The 25,547-nt window shown below is 40.3% G+C and overlaps 1 protein-coding gene across 1 annotated transcript; it reads left to right on the top strand.

Annotated features, from left to right (window-relative positions):
* Positions 1–544: 544 nt before the first annotated feature.
* Positions 545–23,809, top strand: LOC104165828 (ankyrin repeat domain-containing protein 17; the record flags this gene model as incomplete). Its single annotated transcript, XM_009705581.1, has 15 exons — positions 545–628; positions 4,434–4,587; positions 5,200–5,356; positions 8,496–8,643; positions 8,946–9,093; positions 10,208–10,441; positions 12,362–12,456; positions 16,719–16,956; positions 17,502–17,693; positions 18,051–18,160; positions 18,983–19,070; positions 20,089–20,216; positions 20,693–20,836; positions 21,419–21,521; positions 23,054–23,809. Coding segments are annotated over exons 1-15 (2,779 nt in total), but the record flags the coding sequence as incomplete, so codon positions are not given.
* Between the last annotated feature and the right edge of the window lie 1,738 nt (positions 23,810–25,547).

Raw genomic sequence — 25,547 nt, 5'->3', positions numbered from 1 at the left:
GAATCGTGTAGTGGTCAGGTGCGTAACACTGGTTTTTACGTTTTGGTGCATATGAAGAGTCTTCATACAAAATTGCCAATATGTGGCAGGTACTTCTGCTGAGGGTAGGATTAGAATTGCTGTCGTTTTAGGCTCGTAATGTTAATTTAGGTATTGTATACCAATTTTGGTAGTAAAGAGACTTGACTAGCTTGGTACCTTAGTTGATGTGGTTCTAGAGGAGTTGTTTGGTGTGGAGTACTGGATTTCTATCTTGTAAGTGTAGAAGATGTGAAGAGACAGTTGGTTGTAGGTGGAAAGTGTCTTTCCACTTCCCTCCCTCCCTGCCTTGACATAAAATTAGGAAGATGCTAACCTATGTTTAGCCTTAGAAGCAGTAAAATTGAAATCACTAGGTGACTGACTGCTTCTCTTCAAGTCCTTAATGCATGGATATTTTTTGGTTTTGTGAGGGGAACTATGGAAGGAAGTTTATTGTTTGACTTTATTTTACATCTGTGTGAGACCGTGTGGAGGCATATGTGTGGACTTAGAAGACACTCGTATGGGGATACGGGGGGATGTTTACATCAATGTGTCCACAGTGGGATCGACGCTGATGGCAGTTTTATATGCGTATGGCTTGAAGGTGAGAGATTGATGAAGTTTGAGTTAGTGTCAAGAACTGAATTATGTCTCTAGTTGATCTAGCATCACATAGTGGCAAGAGCCATGCCAGTTACAGCAAAGTAACTCAGTTGTTGGTTTGTTTTTTTTTCCTCTGCTCTAACCTGACACTTATTAAAATGTATGTTCACTATCTGGTATTTGATAGTCAAACCATAAAATCACTGACTTCTTGCAGGGCTGTCTTCAGGGTGTATAGACGTGAGTCCTCATAGATCAGCTTTTACCTGGTTGAGATACGTGTATATCCGTGTACCAGATGGCAAAACAGTACTAAAAATGCAGAAGTACTGTTCTTGAGGAAAGAAAAGATACAGCACCGCCCATAGAATAGTTTTTGTAAAAAGTTATGCTTCTTGATTATGGTCTGGTGAAGAGGAAATCCCTTGATATTGTTTCCTACTTGATGGGGAAAACAAAAGGAGCAAATGGATCACCCCAAGGTTGGAGGAGGAAAGAACTCGTGGGGTTTTGAGTCTGTACTTGTGCAAACGGAGAAGACAAACTGTGCAGGTCTGTGGGAGGGTGTGCAGGCAGCGGCGTGCCGCCTGGAAGCATGCATGGGGAGAAGGACAAAAGAGGGCACTGAGGGAGAGGGCGAGTGTGCAGAACCCAATTTGATGTTGTTGCAAAGCTTTGCTAAGTAGAGAACAACTTGTCTTTCTAATAAGAGGTGATAAAAGCACATAATGTTGAACATTTAAGTTTAGTCTAGTATTACAATACTTGGAAAATTGAGAATTACTGTTTTCCTAGAAAAATAGCGTTCAGAACATATGCTTGGTACTTGCAGCATGAAATATCCGTGAGGTTTGGATTTATATACCTGTTAACACCATGCTTTTCTAAGCCATTTTTATATTTCTTACAGTTGTATTCAGTGCATCAAAACTGTAGGCTGTTCTGTTTGAGAGTAGTCAGAAACTGGTAATTTTGTTCTCCCAGCATATTTTTTGATTGTAGAAGCATCGAATAAACTAGAAGTTATTAGGGGCAAAGTAAACTTGGGCAAGTACAGAACATGGGGTTTTTATTGCAGGATGAGAGAGGAGGAGAAATCTTGTAAAAGGACTTCTGTTGGGGACCGTCTGAACAATTGGATTATGTCAGAGTATTGTTTGATCAGAGAAATACTGACTGAGAACCCAGATGAAATATTCTGATATGTAAGGTGGAGCATTTGTATACTATTCTACACGTTTTTTTAGTTAGGGGAAATGAAATACATCTGAAGACCATTAAAGGAAATATCTGTTTACTTGGCCTGGTAAATGGAAATGCTTTGTATTCAGTTTGTAGCTTCTGTAGAGAAGGCAGTATTTTCTGAGAAACGAAAATGGAATTTTCTCTTCTACCAGCATACAGTTATATTCACCACTGTTAGATGCTGTGTCTTTTGTCTCTGTCACCCTGTATGGTGTTCTGTGTCGTGTTGAACCGGCTGAAAAGACGAGACTGTAGATCTAATGAAACTCTTAAGCTAAAAGGCAATTGTGAGAGTATGGAAGAGCATAACTGGAGGCTTGATGAAAAGTTCTACAAGCCGCAGGTTGAAGATGTATCTCTTCTACCTTAGAAAAGGAAAACCAGCTACATTTAACATCATTAGTTAATCTAAATTTGTTATTTAGTAAATTAATTTTTTGAGATGTTATTCTGAAGTGATTTAAATGACAGCACATAATATAAACATTTTCAAAACTGTATTGCAAGAGAAGTTTTCTCGTGGTAACTTGTGGTTGTCTTGGTGCTGTGTTGTTTGTGGGTGAATTGCTTTTTCTCCCAATTGTTATAGTTGGTTTTTTAATCATACCACGCTCATATTCTCAGCTGGAAGGAAAACAGAAAGATTTTTCCATTTGAAACTTAAACTACATAAAAGACCTAATTTGAGAGGAGAGGATGTGAGTGGGGGAGAGACGATTTCCTATTTTGACTTTTTTCTTAGCAAATATTTCATAGTGCTAGGAAGAACCGTGGCCAGCTGTTAAATATCACACTCAGATGAGATTTTTTTCAGTTAGTTGGGGATTCTGTATGAGTTGGGTGAGCCAAGAATCCTTCCGACTGCGCAGTAGTTTGCCTTTCCAGTGGTGAAATCTGTCGCTTGGCTCCTGAGCAGCGGAGTGGTTCCTTTCTCCTGCTGCTTGCTGCAGCAGGCTTAGTCCTCTGGAAGAAGATAAGTGGCAAGTCCTCAGATGAACTGAAGCTGGCCTAAGAACGGCGTTGTAGATGCTAGCAGCAACCGACAAAGGAGCCTGCTGAGGCAGGAGTGGACTGTTCCTTAGAACTGGGGAGGAAACTAGGAGTTGCCTTTGCGAGTTTGCCAAACTGGAAAGCTGCAGCATGTGTGAGCATCAGTTGGAAAGAGCAGTGCTCAGGAGCAGCATGCCATACTGCAGGGCTGTCCTGTTGTCGGCCGTTGTTGGCATCACAGCCGCTTTCATCGTAAGTTGGAACTCATCCCCTTCAGCTTGCTGTGTTCCCCGGTTTGAAGAAGGAGGGCAAAGAGGCTTCAAAGGAGCTGAAGGAGGCCTCAAAAATGCCCTTGAGATGTATACTTGTGTGTTATCAAAAGGTGACTGACAGGAGATTTTGTTTCTCAATGGTATTGTTGAAGTGGTAAATGGACGTCATTTTGAACGTAGTTCTCAGCCTGCCTTCCTAGACAAACAAGGTGTTTAGGTTCAAACTACATGCTAGTACTACATCCTAATAAGTTTTGAGCTGGAGGCAGACTGCAGAAGGAAGAGCTGTTGTGTGAGCTCTTCACTTGTGACAAGAGAATAGATGGGAGGATGGAGGGAAACCTTTCAGGAGTTCTGGGATGAATTGGTTGCTCTTCTGGTTTATCTGCCCACTGTGATTCTTAGGGCATTTATCAGGAGGAATCTGAACTTGTGATGCTCATGAGACTGCTTTTAAACTTTGGAGACACATATGAACCTTAAGAATAAAATAAAATGCATTTCTGTCTTGGTGAACTCTGTACCATGTGGAAATAGGTTACTGCTGAACTACATACAGTAGCTGCTTTTATCCAAAAGTGATTAGAGCTTTTCATAATGTTGTAGGGGTGGCTGGCACATGTGGTTTGTGGTTTGTTTGTCTGGCAGACTTGCTTTTAGATTGATTTTGATTTTTGGATTGGGATTGTTTTTTATGTTTTGATTTCTTTGATTTTTGAAGGTGTGGATTTTTGAGGCTGCTGGGCTTTTTAGAGGGTGTTTAAAATTGGTCTTTACAATCTAGTCAGTGGTTCAATGGGACATGATCCCATGACTGGGCTGAGTGAAATAGAATAATCCTGTCTTTGTTACATGTGTCTTTCCTGCTTTGGGGAGGAAAAAAAAAGAAACAAACCAACAGCTTGCATAGAAGCTCATGGCAGCTGCTACCTTTTTAGGCCTTCTGGGGTGATACCTGTTCTTTCACTTTTCCTTCCCTGTGTTAAGTTAGACTTCAAAACTGTAGAGTGCAGTGTGGAGACGTGAAGTTAATCTTAAACTTGCCTAGTATAGCATGTGGCTTCTAGTCACCGAGTAAACGGATAAGGTGATAAAGGGTACATTCTTTGTACGTGATTTTGGAAAATCTCATTGCTTCCATTGATGAAGTAACACCCTTTTGAGTCAACTGAGGATAGTTTGGCTAACAGAATACTTAAAAAGCAAACGCTTAAGCAATAACCGCAACTGTGCAGTTTTGTGTGTTAAGTGTGTTTTGGTCAGTTCTATCATTCTTAAACCAGATCTGTTATTTTTCAGGTGGAATCCTTTATCTTAGATCAGGATGATCTCGAAAACCCAATGTTGGAAACAGCTTCTAAATTGCTTTTGTCAAGTACTGCCGATGGTGCTGACCTGAGAACAGTAGATCCAGAAACCCAGGCAAGATTAGAAGCGTTACTTGAAGCTGCAGGTAAGTACTCGTGTCCCATACAGGTTTAACCCTGAAGCCCTTACACATGAGACCATACTGGAACGGCTTGCATTTGTCTAATCCATAGGAGCATGATACAAATGCAGAATGTAAGGCAGTGTGAACTTGGCAAGGTTATGCAAGTCATTGAAGAGAAAGAAGTTCATTAAAGCATTTAAAAATTTGGAAAATCAGAATTTCATGTGGAGGCTGTTCTTCTAATCAAATTCCTCCAGTGCTCGATTTCTAAAAGCCTGAGTAAAAAATTGACACCTGACCTTGTCTTGCAGCCTTATCGAAAACTAAATTGCTCAGTGAGGCTTTGTTTTGTAACAATTATTATATAAAAAGCTTTACTAGTTGCTTATACCAAGTAGTTGTCAATAGTTGAGAAATAATGCCTTCTGTGGATTGGAGGGTTTAATTCACACACATCACATCTGAGTGCAACTTTTAAATTAGTGTTGTAAACAGTTAATCCCTTCATTTTGGAAGGTGTAGTTTGTGATGCTTGGAATGTTTCTGCCAACAGATCTCATAGGCTCAATTTCACCTTCTCTGTTTTCTCCTTTTCTGGCATGCGTACCAATTTGTTGTAAATTGGAATGAAAGGAATAGGTAAGCTGTCTACAGCTGATGGTAAAGCATTTGCAGATCCTGAGGTGCTTCGCAGGCTGACTTCTTCGGTCAGTTGCGCGTTGGATGAAGCTGCCGCTGCGCTTACCCGAATGAGAGCAGAAAGCACAGCAAATGCAGGGCAGACGGACAAGTAAGCCAACTTTTATGCTGCCTTTATTTTTTTCCAATCATTTGCTACTTTGAGAAGCAGTTTTTCTTGTTGTATCACTTACAGGACTACGAAACTCTTACTCAAGTGCAATTGGTGCCAAGTTGTCGCCTGCGGTTCTCCTTTTAAATATTCCTGGACTGTCAGGTCTTGCAGTGGGGAGTGAAACAATTAGTACCGCTTAGAATTCAGAAATCGCACTCCAAGTATTTAACTTGATCAACTATAGAAACAAGATTTCTAAGCTCTTAAATAGTACAGGCCTTAGAACTGTACCAAAAAATAGCAAATCCTGAAATGGTTTTCAGTTATAGTATGAAACTAGCTCTGGGACCAAAAAAACATCAATCTGTTGTCTTAGAATTTCAGAATGCCTTTTTAATTGAGGAAGGAAAACAGTCTTGAAGGACTGGCGCTTCATGGCGGTCAGCGGCTTTCTTGCGTTGGGTAGGACCTTGGACAGAGCCTCGGCCAGAGCCGCAGCTTTGACGTGGACTTTCTGGCTTTATTTGTGGGGTTTTTGTCTCACTGGGATGTTTATGAGGGGAAGAGAAAGAAGGGTACCCTTCTAGGCTGTCTCATTAAACTTCAATACAACAGAAACAGAGTGTTAGTAGGAACAACGAAGTGCTGCTGTGCTAGTTGGGCAATTTGTTCCTTGTATACTGAGTAATTCCAAAGAAACATTCCTTGGTGTGTTGATCAGGACATATGAAGAAGAGCAGAGTAGTTTGGGGTTATATCTGCTTCTATTCTGTGTGTGTCCCTGCCTGCCCACAGCTACCTCTTTTTCTTGTGAACAGTGGCTGTTGCCAAAGTTGTTACCGGGATAGAGGATGTAGGAAATAAAAATAAATGGGGGAGATGCAGTGAATAGTCATACTTGAGAAATAATTATCCATATATTAAGATTTTGTCTGGTGGCACAAATTAAATAGGAGTCCTGGGTACGATATTATCACTGTTTAAAGCTGGTCCTGCGCTTAAAGCAGAGCAGATGGCAGATGCTGTCTGTTAACCCCTTCCTTCCCAGAAGGGGAAGGAAAGGGGAAAAGGGAGAGAGAGTTATGGATTAGAAAGTTAATTATTTTAATAAAATGATGAAAAAGAGTATACTAATATTAATGCTGCTAATAGGAATAAAAATACAGAAGGCCGATATTGAACTTCCCAGTGAAGACCAGGGAATTGCAGGCCGCGGTGGCTCGCACCACTGCTGTGGCACGGCGGGCACCCCGATGTCTCGACCCGGATCCGCAGCAGATGGGAACCAGATTCGGGAGTTCACAGATCGGGTTCGAAGGCAGGAGAATGAGCCGGGTCCCACAGAGATGCTGGCCATGAAAGAAGGGCTGACCCCCGTGATCCCGTAGCTCTACACTGAGGATGGTGTGGATGGGATGGAATACCTCCTTGGTCAGCTTTTGGTCACCTCTCCCATCCATGCTTTCTCGCAGGTGCTGACCCTTTTACCTCTTTTCACTTGTGGAACACAAGAGAGCGAACAGTGACCTTGGTTCCCACAGGAATAAGTATAAACACGGGCCTTTCTGCATACCGATCCCACTGTTACTTTAGTAACAACTATAAACATCAAGTGTTATCAAGTCTGAAAGCAGATACTGTCTGAAAAACCTGTAGTCGACTTCAGAAAGTGCAGTTATTTAGAAGAAACTTAACTGAAGGAAAAACTTTGTGGAAAGGAGGAACGGTCCTGTTTTAGCCAAACTAGGACAGACATGCAGGTTTCAGTTAGTCCTTGCTACACAAATACCCACTTTTACATCTTGTGTATTTTAAGAATTGCTCATATTTGTGTTGAGTTATATGGGTTGCAAAAGTTTTCTGTCAACTACCTTCCTTTTCTGTTCCTTTTTGAGTTAGTTCTGTGTTGGTGGGACTTCCTAAATGGAGGAGAGATGAAAGGGCAGTGGGTGTGGTGACAGCAGTAATCTTGGATTTATTATTATTAATCCAATTATTTGGAGCAGAATAGAGAAATATGTCAAGATTTGAATTTTTATTCCCACAAAGGAATAACTGTTTTAGAATGAATGCAATGTAGATAGGAGACAGAATTGGCAGGATTGAAAATATGCTTCCAGTAGACCCTTTTTTGGCTGAAACAGGATTGGAATGATAAGAGTGAAGAACTCATGGAGTGACAGGAGAATGACAAGCACTCAGACTTAGGACTTACCAAACCAGGAGAATTTTACACTTTTCTGCTGCGTTGAGTTAGGGTCACAACTGAAACAGTAGTTTGCGTTACAAAATCCTGGGGTTTTCAGCACAGGACAGAGGGGAGGTGGTTAGTTTTGTTATAGGAGAAGAGTGACCCAGGTGATTTGCTTCAGTTTAACAGTTAGTGCTGAACAAAAGTTAAAGTTTTGTTACGCTGGACAGGCTATTTCCGTGTCCTCTGGTCCTGGGGTAAAAGATAGTATGAATACAACTCTAAGTAGTTGCTGATTTGGAAAGGAATACTCATGGCGGTGTACTTACCATGATTTAGTCAATTCTCTTTGACCTTGAACCTTACTTCAGAAAATGAGTGGGACAAAACCTGTGTTTTCAAACTGGAACCACAAAGCAGGAATAGACTGGGCCTGTGTATTATGTTGTAATTAGTAATATAAACCAACAGCGATTTGTTTGCAGTGCTATGTGATTAGCCTTTCAAAAGGGAAAGTTATCACTTATTTCTGAGATTCTTAAATGATTACCAAAAAAGGTTTTGTACTTCTCTAGGAGACAACATCATGCTGCATCTATACTGCTGAGACACTGAAGCAGGTCCACAGTTGTGGCTTCTCTCAACACATTTTCTGCTTCAGTTGTACATAATGCGGAATTTGGTAACATTAACGGTCATCCTGTAGATGTTTCCCTTGTAAACTTCTGTTAAAAATTAGTAACAGGAGTGGTTGAGTATGCACATGACTCAATTTTCAGAAAAGTTATATGGAAAACATATTAATTAGCAGTTAGCACTTTTTTAGATTGTGTTTCGTTTTTTGTTGACTGCATCGTCTTGGCGTGTTGGATTTTTACTCTGCGCATAGAGCAAGCATTTCAAGCATAGTCCATTTTCACTTTTAAATGCTTTCTATCTTATTAGCCGCAGCTTGGCAGAGGCTTGTTCAGAAGGAGATGTAAATGCTGTGCGGAAGTTGCTAATTGAAGGACGAAGTGTGAACGAGCACACAGAAGAAGGGGAAAGCCTCCTTTGTTTAGCCTGCTCAGCAGGATATTATGAGCTTGCGCAGGTTGGTTTCCTAGCTGTTTTTAGTATTTGTGTGTTGTACAAAAGTAAGTGTTGAATTAATGTATTCTAGTCTTATGCACCTGGAAGGCGGTGTTAAGGCAGTGGAAAATGTCATTTAACTGACAAACGAAGACTTACATGGAAACTGAATGTTGCTAATGTGTTCGCTGTGCTCACTCTCTTAAGTGTTTCTAACCCCAAACTGTGTTGGAGAAGGTGGGGCTTTGTGTAGTGTTTTGACCATCCTGAGGTGCTGGTGTGTTGCTTGCCAGTGTTGTTGATCTCCCACCCTTCTGTTTGCAGGTTCTTCTGGCAATGCATGCTAATGTAGAGGACCGTGGTATTAAAGGGGACATAACACCTTTAATGGCCGCTGCTAATGGCGGACATGTCAAAATTGTCAAGTTGCTGCTAGCTCATGGTGCTGATGTGAATGCACAGTCATCAACAGGTAAATAAGTGTGTCAGAACTTGTTGAAAAGAACTGAAGAGCTGAGATTTGCAGCACGCAGAAACTTTGTGTGGAAATTTGGGAGGAATGGTTCTCAGCCAAGCAATGCAGAATGCTTCCTTTTGTTTTTTATTCTTTAGCTTCTGCTTTTTTTTTTTTTTTTTAAAAAAATGAAGCTATAAAATATCAGTTGGTTGCGAACATACAAAGGTGGATAAGGTCGATCAGTAACTGAAAGGTATTTGTGTACGTAGGATTTGTCGTCACATAGTATTTTAAGCGCAGTTTGGGAAGTTTTTGTGTACATGGAAAATTATTTTGTCAGGTCTAGGAAACCAAGGGAAAATAGTAACTATAAGAGGAAGTCCTCCCCTTCCCATGGCATTTTAGTAGGCATTTGTGTTGAAGTGGCCAAATTGGGGAATTTTCTTAGTTTGTGCAGCCTTGAAGTGGAGAGATTGTGTGTAATCAACAGTCATTGGCAAATGGAGCACTGACCCTGAACGATGAGGAAAGTCAGGGTACCAGAAGACACCTTACTGGGGTGGGTTGGTTGGTTTGTTTTTAGTGAAGTAGTTCTGAGTGGCAGTACTGCTTTGACCTTTAACTTTTTTCAAGGTGTATTTCATAAAGGCAGATTCTTGGACTGTTCTGTTCAGATACATTTTCGTAGTTTTTCCATGGAGGTTGCTTTCATCTCCTTGTTACAATTATGGGCGTTTTTGAACTAGCCCTTTAGAGATGCGTAAGACTTGATTTAGAAGCAGCAGTTTATTCTGCTCCTTGTTTTGAGCTTTCCTTTTTACAGCATAGTATGTCCCTGCTGATTAACAGGAAAAGGGATGGGTTTTGTGACAGAAGCTGGGATAGAAATGGGAAGAGAAGTGCATCAGTACAGTCACCAGGCACATGAAAATCTTCAGTCTGTCAGCACTGAGCTACTGAGTGCAGTTACTTATTTTCCCCTCCCCATAGTTCTTGGTCTGTAGCCTGAAAAAAGCCCTGTTCTGTAAGATAGCCAGGTAAAAGAGATGAAATGGAGAGTAGGTTGAACTTCCCAGTGTAGAAATGCTATCAACTTCTGTTTTCAAACCTTTTTCTCTTCTGGCTTTAGGCAATACAGCCCTTACGTATGCCTGTGCTGGAGGCTATGTAGATGTTGTGAAAGTCCTGCTGGAATCGGGTGCTAGTATCGAGGACCACAATGAGAACGGTCACACTCCTCTGATGGAAGCGGGAAGTGCTGGCCATGTAGAAGTGGCCAGAGTGCTGTTAGAAAATGGAGCAGGCATAAATACGCATTCCAACGAATTCAAGGAGAGCGCACTTACGCTGGCTTGCTACAAAGGTATAGTACCAAATACCACACTTGTTACAAAGGCAGAACAAGTGTGGAGAAGTTTGAGAGGTGTGAAAAGTCTTTTCAAACCTGTATTTATTCAACCTTGCTATCCAGGACAAAATCAATTTAAAGGCTATGAATAGACAATTTCTGATGCTTTTAGCCTGGCTATGGTACCATACGGCATGTACGTGCCATATGTAGAATGATGATCAGTGTGGAGAGTGTAAGTAGTTTGTAAGTAGTAAGTTTGTCTGAGTTGTTAAAATGCTTTAAAAGATTCTCTGTTAAATGAGTGTGGAGGTGAGGAACTAATACGCCTTACCATAGAGTAAGTATGGTAAGCTTTCTGTATTGTAGCTATATTATACAACATACGTCTGCTTAGATACAGAAATTAGCACTTGGAAAACACACAAAATGTAGGACCTTGCCTTTTAGGTGTCAGTGCTTAGACAACAGGCCTTTCTGGCCTCCCTTAGACTGTTAGGCAGCTATCTTATATCACCCAAGCAAGGGATGAAGATGTTTAATGAAGAGACCGAATGTGTTCACACAGCTGAGCAGTTGCTGTTATAGTCACTTAGGACATGTTTTATTAGAGTGGCTCTTGGCATCATAGAGTAATTGATGTCAGTAGCAGAGGTACTTCTGTGGCACCTCAGTAGAAGATGGTCTTAGTCTTTCATTTATGTTTCTTTTATCTGCTTTGATAAATTTTTGTTTCACTGTTGCTGAACGCCCTCATCGGCCATGGTAATTTTCTTGTGGTGGCTGTCAGAGCAAAAGCTCTGTTTGAAAGACGGAGTGGGACCCCAACACATTCCCTCCGTGAGAAAAAGTGCTTGGGCTCTGAATCCTGAAGTAAGGTTGGAAAGCAGAGATGAAAAATTAGAAGTCTGTGGTTAGTCAGTTGTTCACTGTGAATTGTGGGACAGAAGTGAAGATATTCAGGCTTTTATGTCTTTCATCTTATGCATATATGATTTGCTTATCTGCTGTGCGTTTCTGTGTTGCTCCAAATTTCATGTTTAGGGCATAAAAATAAGCTCTTAATTTTCTCATGTTGCTTGCTTCCTGTGGTAGAATGACGTGATACTTGGGGCCAAGAAGGTTGCTAACTTCTCCCAAATAAAGAGGGAAGGGTGAAAAGGCAATGTAGCCTCATGCTGGACAGTACCTGTGCTATTCATGGTGTTGCTAGGTGTAGCTCTAGTTTTCAGGTTTACCCATGGTCGTATTGAGTTATGAAATGGCAGGGGTTTTTTCTTTGCCTGGGTTTTATATGCTTGCATATTGTGTTGGTCATGACTGTGCAGCGAAGTTGACTGGACTTGGCACACATAGAGGACTTGGTGAACTATAGCCACGAATTAATGCAATGGTTGAGAGAAAATACTTTCAGAAAGCTGTTAGGTGTCCTTATCTTTGGAGGATTTCTATAGATGGTTGAATTCCTGAGAGTATGCTTGGAAGTGTGAAGGCCCCTCTGCTACTTATGTTTTATGGTCTGACAGTTGGTGTGAGCTCAGGGACTGGTTACAATGCCACTTAGGAAAACAGTAACCCTAAATCCTTCATGTCAAGCAAGTAGAGGGGAAACCCCAACCTCCAGAAAACCCCCAACATTCTATAGATGAAAAAAAATCAAAATATTTTTACACAAAATAAATCACCCTGGTAAAGCTTCTGGAATGTGCATTACTTAGCTCTAGTATCACCTCAGAGAATGTGTGTAGTGCAGACTTGATTTTAGAAACCTACTCAGCTCTAGTATCACCTCAAGGAAAGTGTGTAGTGTAGACTTGATTTTAGAAACCAAGTGAATTGGATTGTATTTATAGTAGCTATGCTGTTAAGCTTCTGTGTGCATTGAATGCATAGATATGAACATGTTTTTATTTGTTAAATATTTTCTCCATACAGGCCATCTAGAAATGGTGAGATTTTTGCTGGAAGCTGGTGCAGACCAGGAACACAAGACAGATGAAATGCATACTGCTCTCATGGAGGCTTGCATGGTAAGAGATTGATGACTTGAGCAGTGAGGCATGTGTACTCTCTCTCTCCACTTCCTGAAGATGAACAAAGTGATTCCTTTTGGTCTCCTTTTGGTACAGAACCTAACTATGTGATGTTTCGGTTCTCCTGTGTACTTGATGAACCTTTTGCAGAAGAGGTTAGGGGGCAGGGGGAAATACCTGGTTGAAAAATAGTGCTTCCTAAAGCAGCAAAATTGAGCTCGTGCTTCTTGTGGCTGACGAAGTAGTTGAAGTCTTAAGAGACATCTGCTAAAACTTGTATCACATGAGTGTTAGTGGGAAAGCTCTATTAACCCATCCTTTGAATAAGTAGGTTTCTGTATGTCCAGCTGCACTTGATTTGTTTTGTTTTTTCTGAAGTGGCAGAAGTCAGTGAGTAAGGCTGTGCTCATTGTCCCAAAGCAGCTTCTGTAGGCAACATCTCTCCTTGTGCTGTTACATGTCACTTGCTCTCTGCTTTTTGTCCTTCTGATAATCATGGAGGTCTGGTTTGTGAAATGTTTTTGTGACCTCAGTTCAGAGAAATTAATGACTTCAAGAGGTAGCCAAAAGTAAATAATAGTAATTTGTTTCAACAGAATTTTTTTTTGCTTTTTGTAGTTTTGTGGGCTTCTGTGTGAGCAACTTTCAGTTTACAATGGGAAAATCCTTTATACAGGAATCTCCAAATTAAGTAACTTAAAGTGGAAGATTCTCAGTGGTTGTTGAAATGCTTTTGACCATTCTAATATGCTAACCCTAAGCAGTGAATATAGTCATAACCTGGTTATTGGAGGCATTTAACGTACCTATGTCATGTTTAAGGAGTTTGTAAGCTAAGTTCTCTTTCAGCGTAGGTAGTTATGTTTAGGTATGCATGTGCAGCTTGTTTTGGTATGGTTGACATAGCCACGTGCTCCTTGAAAACAGGATCAGAAGCTGTTTGGGAAGCAAATAGGAAATGGGAGGGGATATCATTAACTTCTTACTAATAAGAGTACTTTCGTGTTGCTGCTTTGCCTATGTGAGGCAATAGTAAAATGACAGTGTAGAATAAATTACTTTTGTATAAAATTTAGTAAGGTTCTGAGAACAACTCTGATGTTTGGATAGTAGTTTTTTGCTGCAGAACACAAATACATGTGAAGCTTTCCCTTGAAATGGTAATGTGTGGGTAGATTTTAATGCTGGAATGGTATAATTGATGCTGGACTTAAGATTCTTCTAGGCTTTTGTGGTGAAGAAATCTTGATAAATCGATGTCTTTAGGTAGTTTTTGTGTAGCTATGTAAGTCATGTATCTGCATCTTCTTTAAGGCACATATCCTATTTGAAATCTATTTCCTACATATTACCTGAGGTAATAGGATTCAGTTGCTTTGGCCTTTTTCTTTGGAGATTTCTTTTTGATGTAGTAAATGTGCCCATTTATTCCCTTTATTTCTCCTCCTGGAATTGTTTAGACTTTGATACCTCCTCTGAGAAGTGAATACGCTGCCATGAGGTTATTAACCCTCCACAATACCAAGGGTTGGCAGGGTAAGCTAGCAGGATGGAAAGTCCAGCAGGTGTCAGTTTGTGTTTCTAGAACTTGAGAATGTTTTGAAACTCTTCCTGCTGGAGAAATGAAAATGAAACAAAATGGAGCAGAATTAGGCTCTGTTTTTAGGCCTCCTCAGTTTTCTTTGTGACCCTGAATTGCAGTAGGCTGTCATGCAATGCTTACTGCAGAAGTTTCCTCTACTGTTAAGGATGCGTAGCTACAGCATACTTCAGTAGGTCAGTAGTTTATGCCTTCTGCCAAATCCTTCATCTGAATATGGAACTTAAATGTGAAACTAAAAACTCGTCTTAGCTTTCCTTTTTACATTCCTCTCTAAATAGATTTCTCATGGGTTGGATTTTTCACGTCATTAGGCTTGTGTAGTGTCACGTTGTGAATCTGTGGCCATAGAGCAGTGCTGCAAATCCTTATTTAGTCTTCCTTTCCCTGAAATAACTGTAATGGTTCTAAAATCGGCCAGTTATGTCTATTCAAGGAAGCTAATGGCTTCAGATGGGGGAATCATTAACAGAAACGATTATATTTCTCAAGACTTCTGACCGAGAACTGCTTTTATAGACAGTAGTTAACATTGGTTTAATGCAAATGAGTTGTTGAGCAATGTGACCTGCCTTGTGGGAGCAAAAAGCAGGTTTGTCTAGTTTCCGCTTCCTCTTACTGAAGTAGTGTAATCTTCCACAGTGAGGGCTGAGTACGGATTGCCCGGAGTGGTTGATCTTTAAAATACAGCCGGTGTGCTTGTGCGGATTGCTCAGATGACTTTTTGCGATCTGCTAGCAGTTCTGAGGCTTTTCCTGGCTCTTGCAGAAGAGCTGAACAGCACCACCCCATTGCAAGGTTTGTTAAAGCATGGATAAAATTTCCGTGTGTGGTTAAACACCAGCAGTTATTCTCAAGGCTGCTGGACCCATGTAAGAAGCTTTGAAGCATACCTTTATGTGCTGTTTGCCGTACCTGTTGTGAATCGGGGATGATTAGTGAGCTGTCTTGCCAGAGCCTGATGGTTCAGGCGCCATCTCTGCATTTCCCTGAGGAAAGATTCTTTATGGAGTCTTGGAGTTTTTCCCTAAAATAGTATTGTCATTTTGTGTAAAAGGTGAGTATGTCCTAGTTAATGTCCTAGATATTTTTCTGAGAGGAAGTCACGTTTTGCTCCCTGGATATGAGAAGAAGGTATAAAACACTTAAGAAAATGAAGCGTAAAAATGTCAGATGCAGTTTTGTCTGGAAAAGAGCTTTTTGGCGTTGTGGTTTCTAGCTTGGCAAGGATGGCAATGGCTGCAATTTGCTGCATCTTACTAGTTAATCTGAGATGAAGGTGTACTTACCGTGTTCAATGACAACCTTGGGATAGCCTTGTGTGCCTGGTTAGCTGCTGTTTTTTCTATGCAGCCCTTCTGCGTTTTGTGTGTCAGACCTTTTCCCATTATGGTTACTCCAAGTTTGAATGATGGCAGTTTCCTCATGGAAAAAACCAGCTTGAAGAGTTGGTGCTGTTGTTGGACCACCGTGACCAAGCCAGTCTCTGTTTCTGTCTAAATAAAAGCAGAATTGAATGGCAGTTGGATATGTCACTGCCTGGCCTCCAGTGTAAGCCTGTAGCTGAAAAGCCACATCAAATAGTTCCTGAATTTATGGCATACTAAAAACATTACAAAGATCACGTGCTCAGAGGCAGGCAATGTCATCGTGCACGACTTCTTTTTAAGAAAGGAAGGAAGCAAAATTGTTAAACTTAAATCCTGTCCTCTTTTCCACCTCCCTTCCCAAAAGCTGGGAATGTAAATACTTCGAGACACTAAAAGTCTGCATGGATGTGAGGATGAAGTGTGTTCCTGATGTGCGTTGTTTTTATAATTAAAATACACTATGTTTAACAAATAATGCAACTACATACTGAATTTAATACAAAATTCTCTCTCATTGACAAAGTGGGGAGCGTTGGCATCGAGTGACTCATTGCAATGTAAAGGTTTTGTAGTCTTTAGGAAGAAGAGCATCTTGCATCCAAGAGAAGATTTTTTTTTTTGATTGAAAGTCTCTTAATACTTCTTTATTTATTAGGCTGCTTGTGTTAGTAGTAAATTTGTTGGCAGAATGCAAGAAGAAATACATTTGAGTGGCAACTTAATTCTTAGAATTTGTCTTCCTTAAATAATTTGGCACATATGGTTCTGTGTCTACAGTCTTTGTTAAAGAGGAGTACTGGGTGTTAGAGGATTTTTGGTATTGTTCTTGTGGAGGAGGCAAGCTTCTAAAATAGTATCAGGCTCCCTATCAACTGTTCGGGTTTTGTTTATGTTGTTGTCCCCTGTCCCCCACTAGGCTGATCCCAAACACTTGAACTTGAGTCTGATAGGAAGAAGTTGACTAGCTTGTTACTTGCACTGTCGGCAGGAAAATTTGATATGTGTTTCACAACATTTTAGTTTTAATTTGAACGTATTCAGTAAAACAAACTTGAAGTTTCTTCAGGTGCCTATTTAATAGTAGAACCTTAGCCTTTATCCAGATACTTAGGAAGAATGTTTAGGAAAACTATGAGGCAAGTTTTGTTAGATTTTTGGACTTCCTTACTCACCTGTGGCTTTCTATGTCTTCTGAGGGAATTTGAGGCGGTGACTGCTTAAAGCTTTGGAAGAGAGCATAAATTTTTCTATTTTGGTGGTCTTTTGATCTTGTTTTTTTGATTTCCTAGGATGGCCATGTGGAAGTGGCAAGATTACTTCTTGACAGCGGAGCTCAGGTGAATATGCCTGCTGACTCTTTCGAGTCTCCATTGACTTTGGCAGCCTGTGGCGGGCATGTTGAACTGGCAGCTTTGTTAATTGAACGTGGAGCTAACTTGGAAGAGGTAAATGATGAAGGATACACACCACTAATGGAAGCAGCTAGAGAAGGCCATGAAGAGATGGTGGCACTATTACTTGGTCAAGGTAACTATTGCAGTGTTTTCCGTGGACTGTAATTCAGTAGGCATCTCCATGGGGGTGGGGGGGAACTGGGGAAGCTAAGTTACTGTAATTTTTGTTTACTTCTTCAGCAACTTTGGAACTCCTCCCCCCCTCCTTTTTGAGCAGTTGGTGGTTTTTTATTTTTAGCAAAATGTCCTTTGCTCTACCCATTTCCTTTTTAAGTGGTCATTATGAATTGTTTTTCAGAACAGGTTTGCATTTTTCAGATAAACATCAAATAGTGAGTGATTAATGTGGGTAACTTGCACTCTGCACGGTGGCCTTGGCCGATCTTGAGCTGGTGCTATTGCTGAAAAGCTGTAGAGAAGTGTTTTGAGGTCCTCAGAGGGGTTTCCAAAGTAGTTAAAATAAAGTTGAAATCTTTTCATTTGATACACTATGATTTTAGAAGAAAATTTCTGCAGCGGTAGACATGAGATACATAATAAGAAGATGCCTTGTGCATCCGGAAATGGCTTTGTCTGTTGTTACTGGTTTCAATAACTGGTGTGTTGTTTTATTTTAAGGGGCAAACATCAATGCTCAAACAGAGGAGACACAAGAAACAGCATTAACTCTGGCTTGCTGTGGAGGTTTTTTGGAGGTTGCCGATTTTCTTATTAAAGCAGGAGCTGACATAGAACTTGGTTGTTCCACACCTTTGATGGAGGCTGCTCAAGAGGGTCATTTGGAGCTGGTTAAATATTTGTTAGCTGCAGGTATGGAGTAATTTTATAATGTTAAGAGAAAAATACTGTTTCCATATTCATTACATTTTCATTAGCAGCTTGAAATTGACTGCAAAGGTTTGTGGAACCTTAGGTAATTTACTAGTTGGACCCTAATTGAGCTTTTGAAGATTAAGTTGATGTAAACTCGCTTGGAACTGAACTTCTAGTTGCTGGGGTTCTTTTTTTATTCCTCTGGAGCATGGTTAAGTTGTCAATTTCATAGGTGTTGGATTGGAAGGGGGAAGTTAAAAACTTGCTATCTGATCTGGTAAGGATTATGAAGAGACTTGCTTATTTTCTGTAATGAACTTCATAAAGCTTACATGCTCGTTACTATTGCTTCAGGGGCTAATGTGCATGCAACAACAGCAACAGGTGACACAGCACTGACATATGCCTGTGAAAATGGCCATACTGATGTAGCAGATGTCTTACTTCAGGCAGGTGCAGATCTGGTAAGTCATTACCTTCCTAAACAAATTTATATTGGGAAATAAAATTATAAACGTCAATTTATTTTTTTTTTCTTGGTCCCGTGTTTATTGCTGAAAACTTGCCAAGTTTAGTTGTTATAGTTGTATTCAAAGTATCTTCAAACCTTTTTCTTTTAACTAAGTGAGACTTGGTGATGCTTTTTCTAACGGATTTTAGGCTGTTTAATTACCTAAAAGTGCTTAGGTCAGTTACAGTACTTTGGCGATTGATGTCTAAAGCATTTCCAAGCCATTCAGGGTTGCTTGTACAGAAAAATAGGGGATTTGGTGGTTCTGCCATTTGCAGTCCTAAATGGCATTCAGCTTTTAATTGTTGAGCTGATTATAGGTTAGTACTTGTACCTGTAAATTTGTTCTATTCCTTATGCAGCAAACAGTTGATAGTTCTGTTCAGATGTGATCTATTTGGTGTACCATAATGGAATTAAGGTGAAGGAGGTAAATTGGTTTTTACATTTCAGTAGGCTTGTACACCAGTATGTTATCAAAAAGTGAAGTTAAGCGTGACAGAACACATTTTGTTTAACTGAAATCCCCACCACGTGCTTGAGTCCTTCTTGGCAGGAGTCTCAGACCTGTGTGTACAAAGGTAGGTAGATAGTTTCATCTGTCTGCAAGATACACTCAGTTCACATGTTACAAAAATTTTTGTCTGTCATTTGTGAAACACTAAAAGGGATCTTCTGTGACTGGTGTCTTTCCGTTCAAAAAAACCAAAAGGCCGAATTGCATCCTTTCACATGTGCTACTTTTGAATTTTAAGCCTTTCTTTATCTGCCCTAGGAGCATGAATCAGAAGGTGGAAGAACTCCTCTCATGAAAGCTGCAAGGGCAGGTCATGTTTGCACTGTTCAGTTCTTGATTAGCAAAGGTAAGAGTGTGAAAAGATTTTGGTTTTCCTGGTAGAAATACTCGAAGTTAAGAACATGTCAGTACTAATGTAACTTCCTTGGATTGGTTTCAAATATTATAACTCAAGTAGGTCATTTGATTCTCAAACTAGATACGTAATGATCACCTCTGGCTTCTAGTGAGATTAGTGGGAACTGCAACTACTTCTAAAAATAGTTATGTTCCAGTCTCTCATTCCTAGTAAAAGCAGCAATAGTGGTAGTGGTTACTGGGTGTCTCCATGCTCCTGGTGCAGCTCTGGAGCACTGTCTTTTCAGAAGTTTAACTTCAAGTGCCTGTTTGTTTCAAAGTTTTGACTGTAACTTGCTTGATGTTGTCAGAACTATCCTGCTCCAGCCTTACATCACTGTTGATACAGAGCTCAGAATTGCTGTTTTCTCTCTTGAGCTGATACTGAAGGATGTTTCTTGTACCTTCCTTGTATGGAGCAGGACTGACCTAAAGCTTCTGGTGTGATGTAATTTTCCCTGTGTAGATTGTAGAGGAAAGAAACAGAGCTGCAATTAATCGTCTGCTTGCTGGTGCTAAGGTGCATGGATCCATGCGCTGAATCTTAGCATTTGCTTTTTGGTTTTTTGGGGAGGTTTTGGAGTTTTTTGCGTTTTGTTTTGTGGGGGGTTTTTTGTTGTTGGTTTGGTGTGTTTTTTTAAACAAGGCATAGCCCTGGCAAAATTGCTGGCAGATTTAAAAGCAAGAGGTTCACCTGCTATGTGACTTTCTATAATTACAACATAGCCACTTGAACAGTGAGTTTGAAGTGCTAGTCCAGGTAGGGTTGCTTTTCTTTGTGACATGTGACATGTTAAATGGTCTTCTGATGATAGTAATAATTGACTGTTCAATTTAATTTATCAGTTGTAAGACTGCAGGCATGGGGAACTACATTTTCATGTTTAAGAAAAAACTTCCTCTCGATTTTGGTAGAGGAGAACCAGTTGAAGTCTCTTTAAATCATCTTTCCCTCTCTGTTTTTGAAGGAGCAAATGTGAACAGGACCACAGCTAACAACGATCATACAGTATTGTCACTGGCCTGTGCTGGAGGTCATTTGGCAGTTGTGGAGTTACTGCTAGCTCATGGTGCTGATCCTACTCACAGACTGAAGGTTTGTCACTCGACCACTTTTATTTTCCTCTGAGGTAGTCTTTCATTAATCTTAAAACTAACGATACCCAAGAGAATTTTCTTCTCTCGTATTCCCTGCAACTGACCCAACAAGTCATGATTTAAATAGAAGTAAGATGCAAGAGCTGGTTATTTCCACAAGCTGACATTATGCTCATGAAAATATTTATAGAATTTGGAGTTAGGAGGAGTGCAGATCTATTGATTACCATGACTGTAAAGGTTGCATTCCAGTTGTAAGGTCATAATTGTGGAAGAGGAAGGAAGTTTTTTTAAAGTACTAGTTTTTTTTGGCAATACTTCATAGACTCCTTAAGTCTAGATGTGGACTTACTGCAGATTGAATGAATATTTGTTAAAGCAGTCCTAATAGATACTGTGTTGTGTCTTCCAAAATGCTTCAGTGTTGTCATGTCTTGATGCTGTTTTCTAATACTGTGATCTTTCCCTCCTTAGGATGGATCAACTATGTTAATAGAGGCAGCAAAAGGTGGTCATACCAGCGTGGTTTGTTACCTTCTAGATTACCCAAACAACTTGCTTTCTGCTCCTCCACCTGATGCTACTCAGCTGACCCCACCATCCCATGATTTAAATAGGGTAAGATTTAAGGGCTGGTTATCTGTGGATTTGTGGGGCTTCTTTGCATTTCTTCTTGCAGCTTACTCAAGGGTTTAAAGATGAGAAAAGAGTCAGTCATGTAACTTCATGAACTGCTGAACTGTAGGTGAACACGCTGACAATTACTTTGAGCTGTCGTGAAAACGATGAAGACTTTGAGCATCACTGTGTAGTGCTTACATTGTTCTTTTTATTGCTCTATAAATATTATTAAAAAAATGAGGGAAAAAAGAACTCGAGCAAGCAAAAAAGGTTTGCTTTAATGAGGCTCTTCAGAATTACGTTTGTAGCCCACTGTGGCTTGTATTTGCTTTACTATAGTATAGCACTGTACCATGCTGAGTATTGTTTGACAAGTAATTTTTTAGGTTAAAAATACAAAGTATATACAAGTCAGATGATCTCAAATTGTTAACTATTGAACTCAGCGTATTAAAAACGTATTAAATGTTATTAGTCACCTTTAAAGTCTGCTTTTCTAACAGGTTTCATTTACCTTCTATTGAATTATAACTAGGTTAGAGTATGAGAAAAGTAATCTGTTAGTATCCGACATTTTAGGCTCCTCGTGTACCAGTGCAGGCGCTGCCCATGGTCGTCCCACCCCAGGAGCCTGACAAACCCCCTGCTAATGTCGCCACAACCCTTCCCATCAGAAATAAAGGTCAGTCTTAGTTCTGGAGCTTATTTTCTAAATATCCTTCCTAGGTAGAAAATAGAGGGTTGCACTTCTAGCAGAGCAGATCCTATGAAGAGTGTTTATGGATTCAGTCAAGGAAACGGCAACTTTTTTTTTGTTAAGGATTTGCTTATCCGCCAAATACGAAGTATCAGTCATCTAACCCTGTAATAATAAAGCGTCAAGAAATCTGCCTAAGTAAATATGTTAAAAATATATTAGTCTGACATACTGGACTAATGCAAAATGTCACCCAGAAGCCTATATAAATTTGATGATGGAAGTTGTAAAAATAATGTTAACCTCCATATTGTAGTTCTGTGTTCACTTAGGATAGTAGTCTTGGAGTGGGTTTGACTAATTTGATGGAAGGCGGAATTTCTTGTGCTATAAAACATCTAGTCTGATGTGGCTCAGGTCCTCCTAGGACTAAATTTGCATCTATTTTGATATCGCCATTTTGACACTTAACACTTTCTGTACTTAAGAATTCTCTTCCAAAACAATTTTTATCAAGGATCAGCAATAGTGCAAATACAGGCGTGCATGTCATAAAAATTAATACTGTGTGTACACTTGTATTGTTCTGGAAATACAGCGAGGATGACTGGAAGAAACTGGGCACATCCGCTGACTCAGATCCTGAGTTTTGATTTGCCTTTCGCCCTTCAAAATTAACCAATTGTTCCTTCTCCAACTGGTATGGCAGACCATGTCAGCTGTGTTACTGTGGACTTCTTCATAAAAGATCTATTGGATTAGTCCATCGCTCGTTCTTACAGGAAGGCTGAAATACTTGCCTTGCCTGGGCAGAGAGCTGAGTTTTGACACAGGCAAAATCATGTCTGCTATGGATAAAACGTAGTGGCTAAACATACCCTGTTAGACTATGTTAAATATAAATGACTATCCTGGGTTCTAGCGCTGTTTGTCAACTGAGCAAAGCTGGATACCTGTAGTGAAAGGATTCTGTAGTCCTAGAAAGTATAGTGCTTCCTAAAATGTACTGAGTTACTTAAAAAACTGGTGGCCTAGAACAAGTCAGCAGTCCCTTGAGATGTTTTTTTGCATCATTTTTGCTGTGCTTTCAGGGCTGTAACCATACGTTTATGTCTTAACACAATACCAGACACAAAGCATCAAGTAAAGAGACAGCATATCCTTTCTTTTTGTTTCCATTTATCTTGTAGCACCACTTGATAACAGCGGCTCTTGAGACAATCGCTTCATTTGGCAAAAGTATAACAATTGTTGGAGTAAATATGTCAACATGGCGCAGGGTTATTTGGAATGTATGTGCAGTAATCTGTACTGTTAAATTGCAATCTGACTGCTGTATTAAAATTGATAGCAAAAGATACGGTTTTCTTTGAGGGCCTTACAGTACACGCTGACCTTCTGTGGGTGCTGTGTCTTGGTGCATAACCGGCCATTTAGCATCCCAACAGTAGCTCTATAATGAGGATGCCATTCGTATGCACTTCCATTGGTTCTGAGGGGGTTTCTTTTTCACACAGCTGCTTCTAAACAAAAGTCCAGCAGTCATTTGCCAGCAAACAACCAGGATGTACAGGGTTACATCACCAATCAGTCTCCAGAGAGCATTGTAGAAGAGGCTCAGGGCAAGTTGACAGAGCTGGAGCAGAGGATAAAAGAAGCCATAGAGAAGAACGCTCAGCTGCAGTCCCTGGAATTGGCACACGCTGACCAGCTCACCAAAGAGAAGATTGAGGAGCTGAACAAAACGAGAGAGGAACAAATTCAGAAGAAACAAAAGATTTTGGAGGAACTGCAGAAAGTGGAGCGAGAGTTACAGCTGAAAACTCAGCAGCAGCTAAAAAAGCAATATCTAGAGGTAAAAGCGCAAAGAATTCAGCTCCAGCAGCAGCAGCAGCAACAGTCTTGCCAGCATCTGGGACTACTGACTCCTGTTGGGGTAGGAGAGCAACTCTCAGAGGGAGACTATGCACGATTACAGCAAGTGGACCCCATCTTGCTTAAAGATGATCCTCAGCAAGCTGCTGCGCAGACGGGTTTTGCACCAATTCAGCCTCTGGCGATGCCACAAGCTTTGCCTCTGGCAGCAGGTTCCTTACCTCCAGGGTCCATCGCAAATCTTACAGAACTGCAAGGTGTTATAGTTGGACAGCCAGTATTGGGCCAAGCACAACTAGCAGGGCTGGGGCAAGGAATACTGACAGAAACACAGCAAGGGTTAATGGTAGCCAGCCCTGCTCAGACGCTCAATGACACGCTGGATGACATCATGGCAGGTGGGTTTATATTGTTATGAGCAGGTATAATATTTGCTTGACCAGTTGAGGGTATGTCCACTTCTTTATGTGTGTGTGTGTTTGTGTACTCCTGCTAGCTCTACAGCAAGTACCACTAGCCTACTGATCCCTGTCTTTAGGAGTTCAGAAAACTAGTTTTAACTTTTCAATTTGCAGGGTTGCCTTTCCTTTTGTTGAGCTAACTGGTGCCTGTTCGTCAGGTTGGTATGTCGGAAGTGGCAATTTTAACTCTTCATAGTTTGGGGGTGGATGTGCTAGGGTATTTCAGACTGTTTGTAGCTCAGGAACAGCATCTTGATGATTCTGGTTAGTACTTTGGACTAGTTAACTGACAACTGACTTGGAGCACGCGGAATAGACCTTGAGAAACTATAGCACCGCATCAAGCCTATAATGTGTAAGGAACCTGTAGGCTTGTCTTTTGAATGAGAGCTGCTCTAGTTGGCCTCGAATAGTCTACCTATTGGAAGCTTTTACTTCTGTTTGGAAAAAAAGGTGATAATCCTATGTCTTAAAAATGTCTGCTCATAAAAATGGCTGCTGTGCCAGCGAAAAACAGATTTAGCCATACCAAATTCTTAATCACTTTGGAGAATTCTTTACCCAATGACATCAGTGCTTTAAGGCCTTAGGTATTAGAATAAAAGAATGAAAGAGGTTTTAAATACCATAGGAAATGGGAGTTTTTAGTGTTGTTTTCTTTTACACGTGCTTCAGTTGCGCTTAATCCCCTTTCCATGTTAAAAGTAGTCACTGAAATACTCATTTTGACTACTTAGCTGAATACAGATTAACTGTTAGGACATACGATTAAAAAAATCATGTCAATGAATAAGAATTTGCTGAAGTGCTCTTAGTTAAGCTGATGAACTTTCATTTTTAAAAGTGCTGTCTATTTTGACAAGTCCACTTTGTAAAGCATGTTAGGATGAGGGGCATGTGATGGAGGAAAGGCAGGTCTTCAAGAATGTTTTAGCATACAGGTGCAGAGGTGTGGAGCTGGTCCTGCATATGCTGCAAGAGTTATTGGACTACAATAATGGTGCAGAGTGAACAGAAGATATGGTAGTGGTTAAAAATACCAGGTAGTGATTGTTTAAAATACTTGGAACAACACTTTTTAAATCAGGCTCCTAATGAGTAACCTGATGTTCTGGTAAAGCCTCATTAAAGATTATGGGAAATTTATGGGAGCTACAGAGTTTCTTTTCTAAAAATCTGGTGTTAGAATTGAAGCCTGGACATACAGATTGGAAGCTGTCAGTGGATAAAAAACAAACTGGATGCATGATAACATGACAACAAAGTAGATAAAACTATGTCCATCATGCATTGATAGTGAAGATTTCTCTCATGTAGAGCTACTGGGATACATGACAATACCAGCTACTCAAGCCAAGGGGGGGGTTAATTATGGTTCTTGTTACTTATGATGAATCTGTGCAATGCACTTCAGTTGTGTTTAAATAGAACTCAAAGTCTGAGTTGGGACCTTTGTTATGTGTTTAACTGCATATAACATCTTGAGAATCTATGATTTTAGGTCATCTACCATGTACACAAATGCTCATACATGCCTTTTTGGAAGTGTCAAGTACTTCCAATGTGCATTTGAGTGAATGTTTTTGTACTACTTAGTCCCAGTTCTTACTATGTGCATGCACACACACAATTGGGAATGTCTAAATTCATAGAACGGTTTGGGTTAGAAGGGACC

Source organism: Cariama cristata, unplaced genomic scaffold (assembly GCF_000690535.1).
Source record: "Cariama cristata isolate BGI_N322 unplaced genomic scaffold, ASM69053v1 scaffold7078, whole genome shotgun sequence".
NCBI classification, from domain to species: Eukaryota; Metazoa; Chordata; class Aves; order Cariamiformes; family Cariamidae; genus Cariama; species Cariama cristata.
The sequence above is the reverse complement of the archived record's forward strand: the minus strand, read 5'-3'. Positions and strand labels throughout refer to the sequence as shown.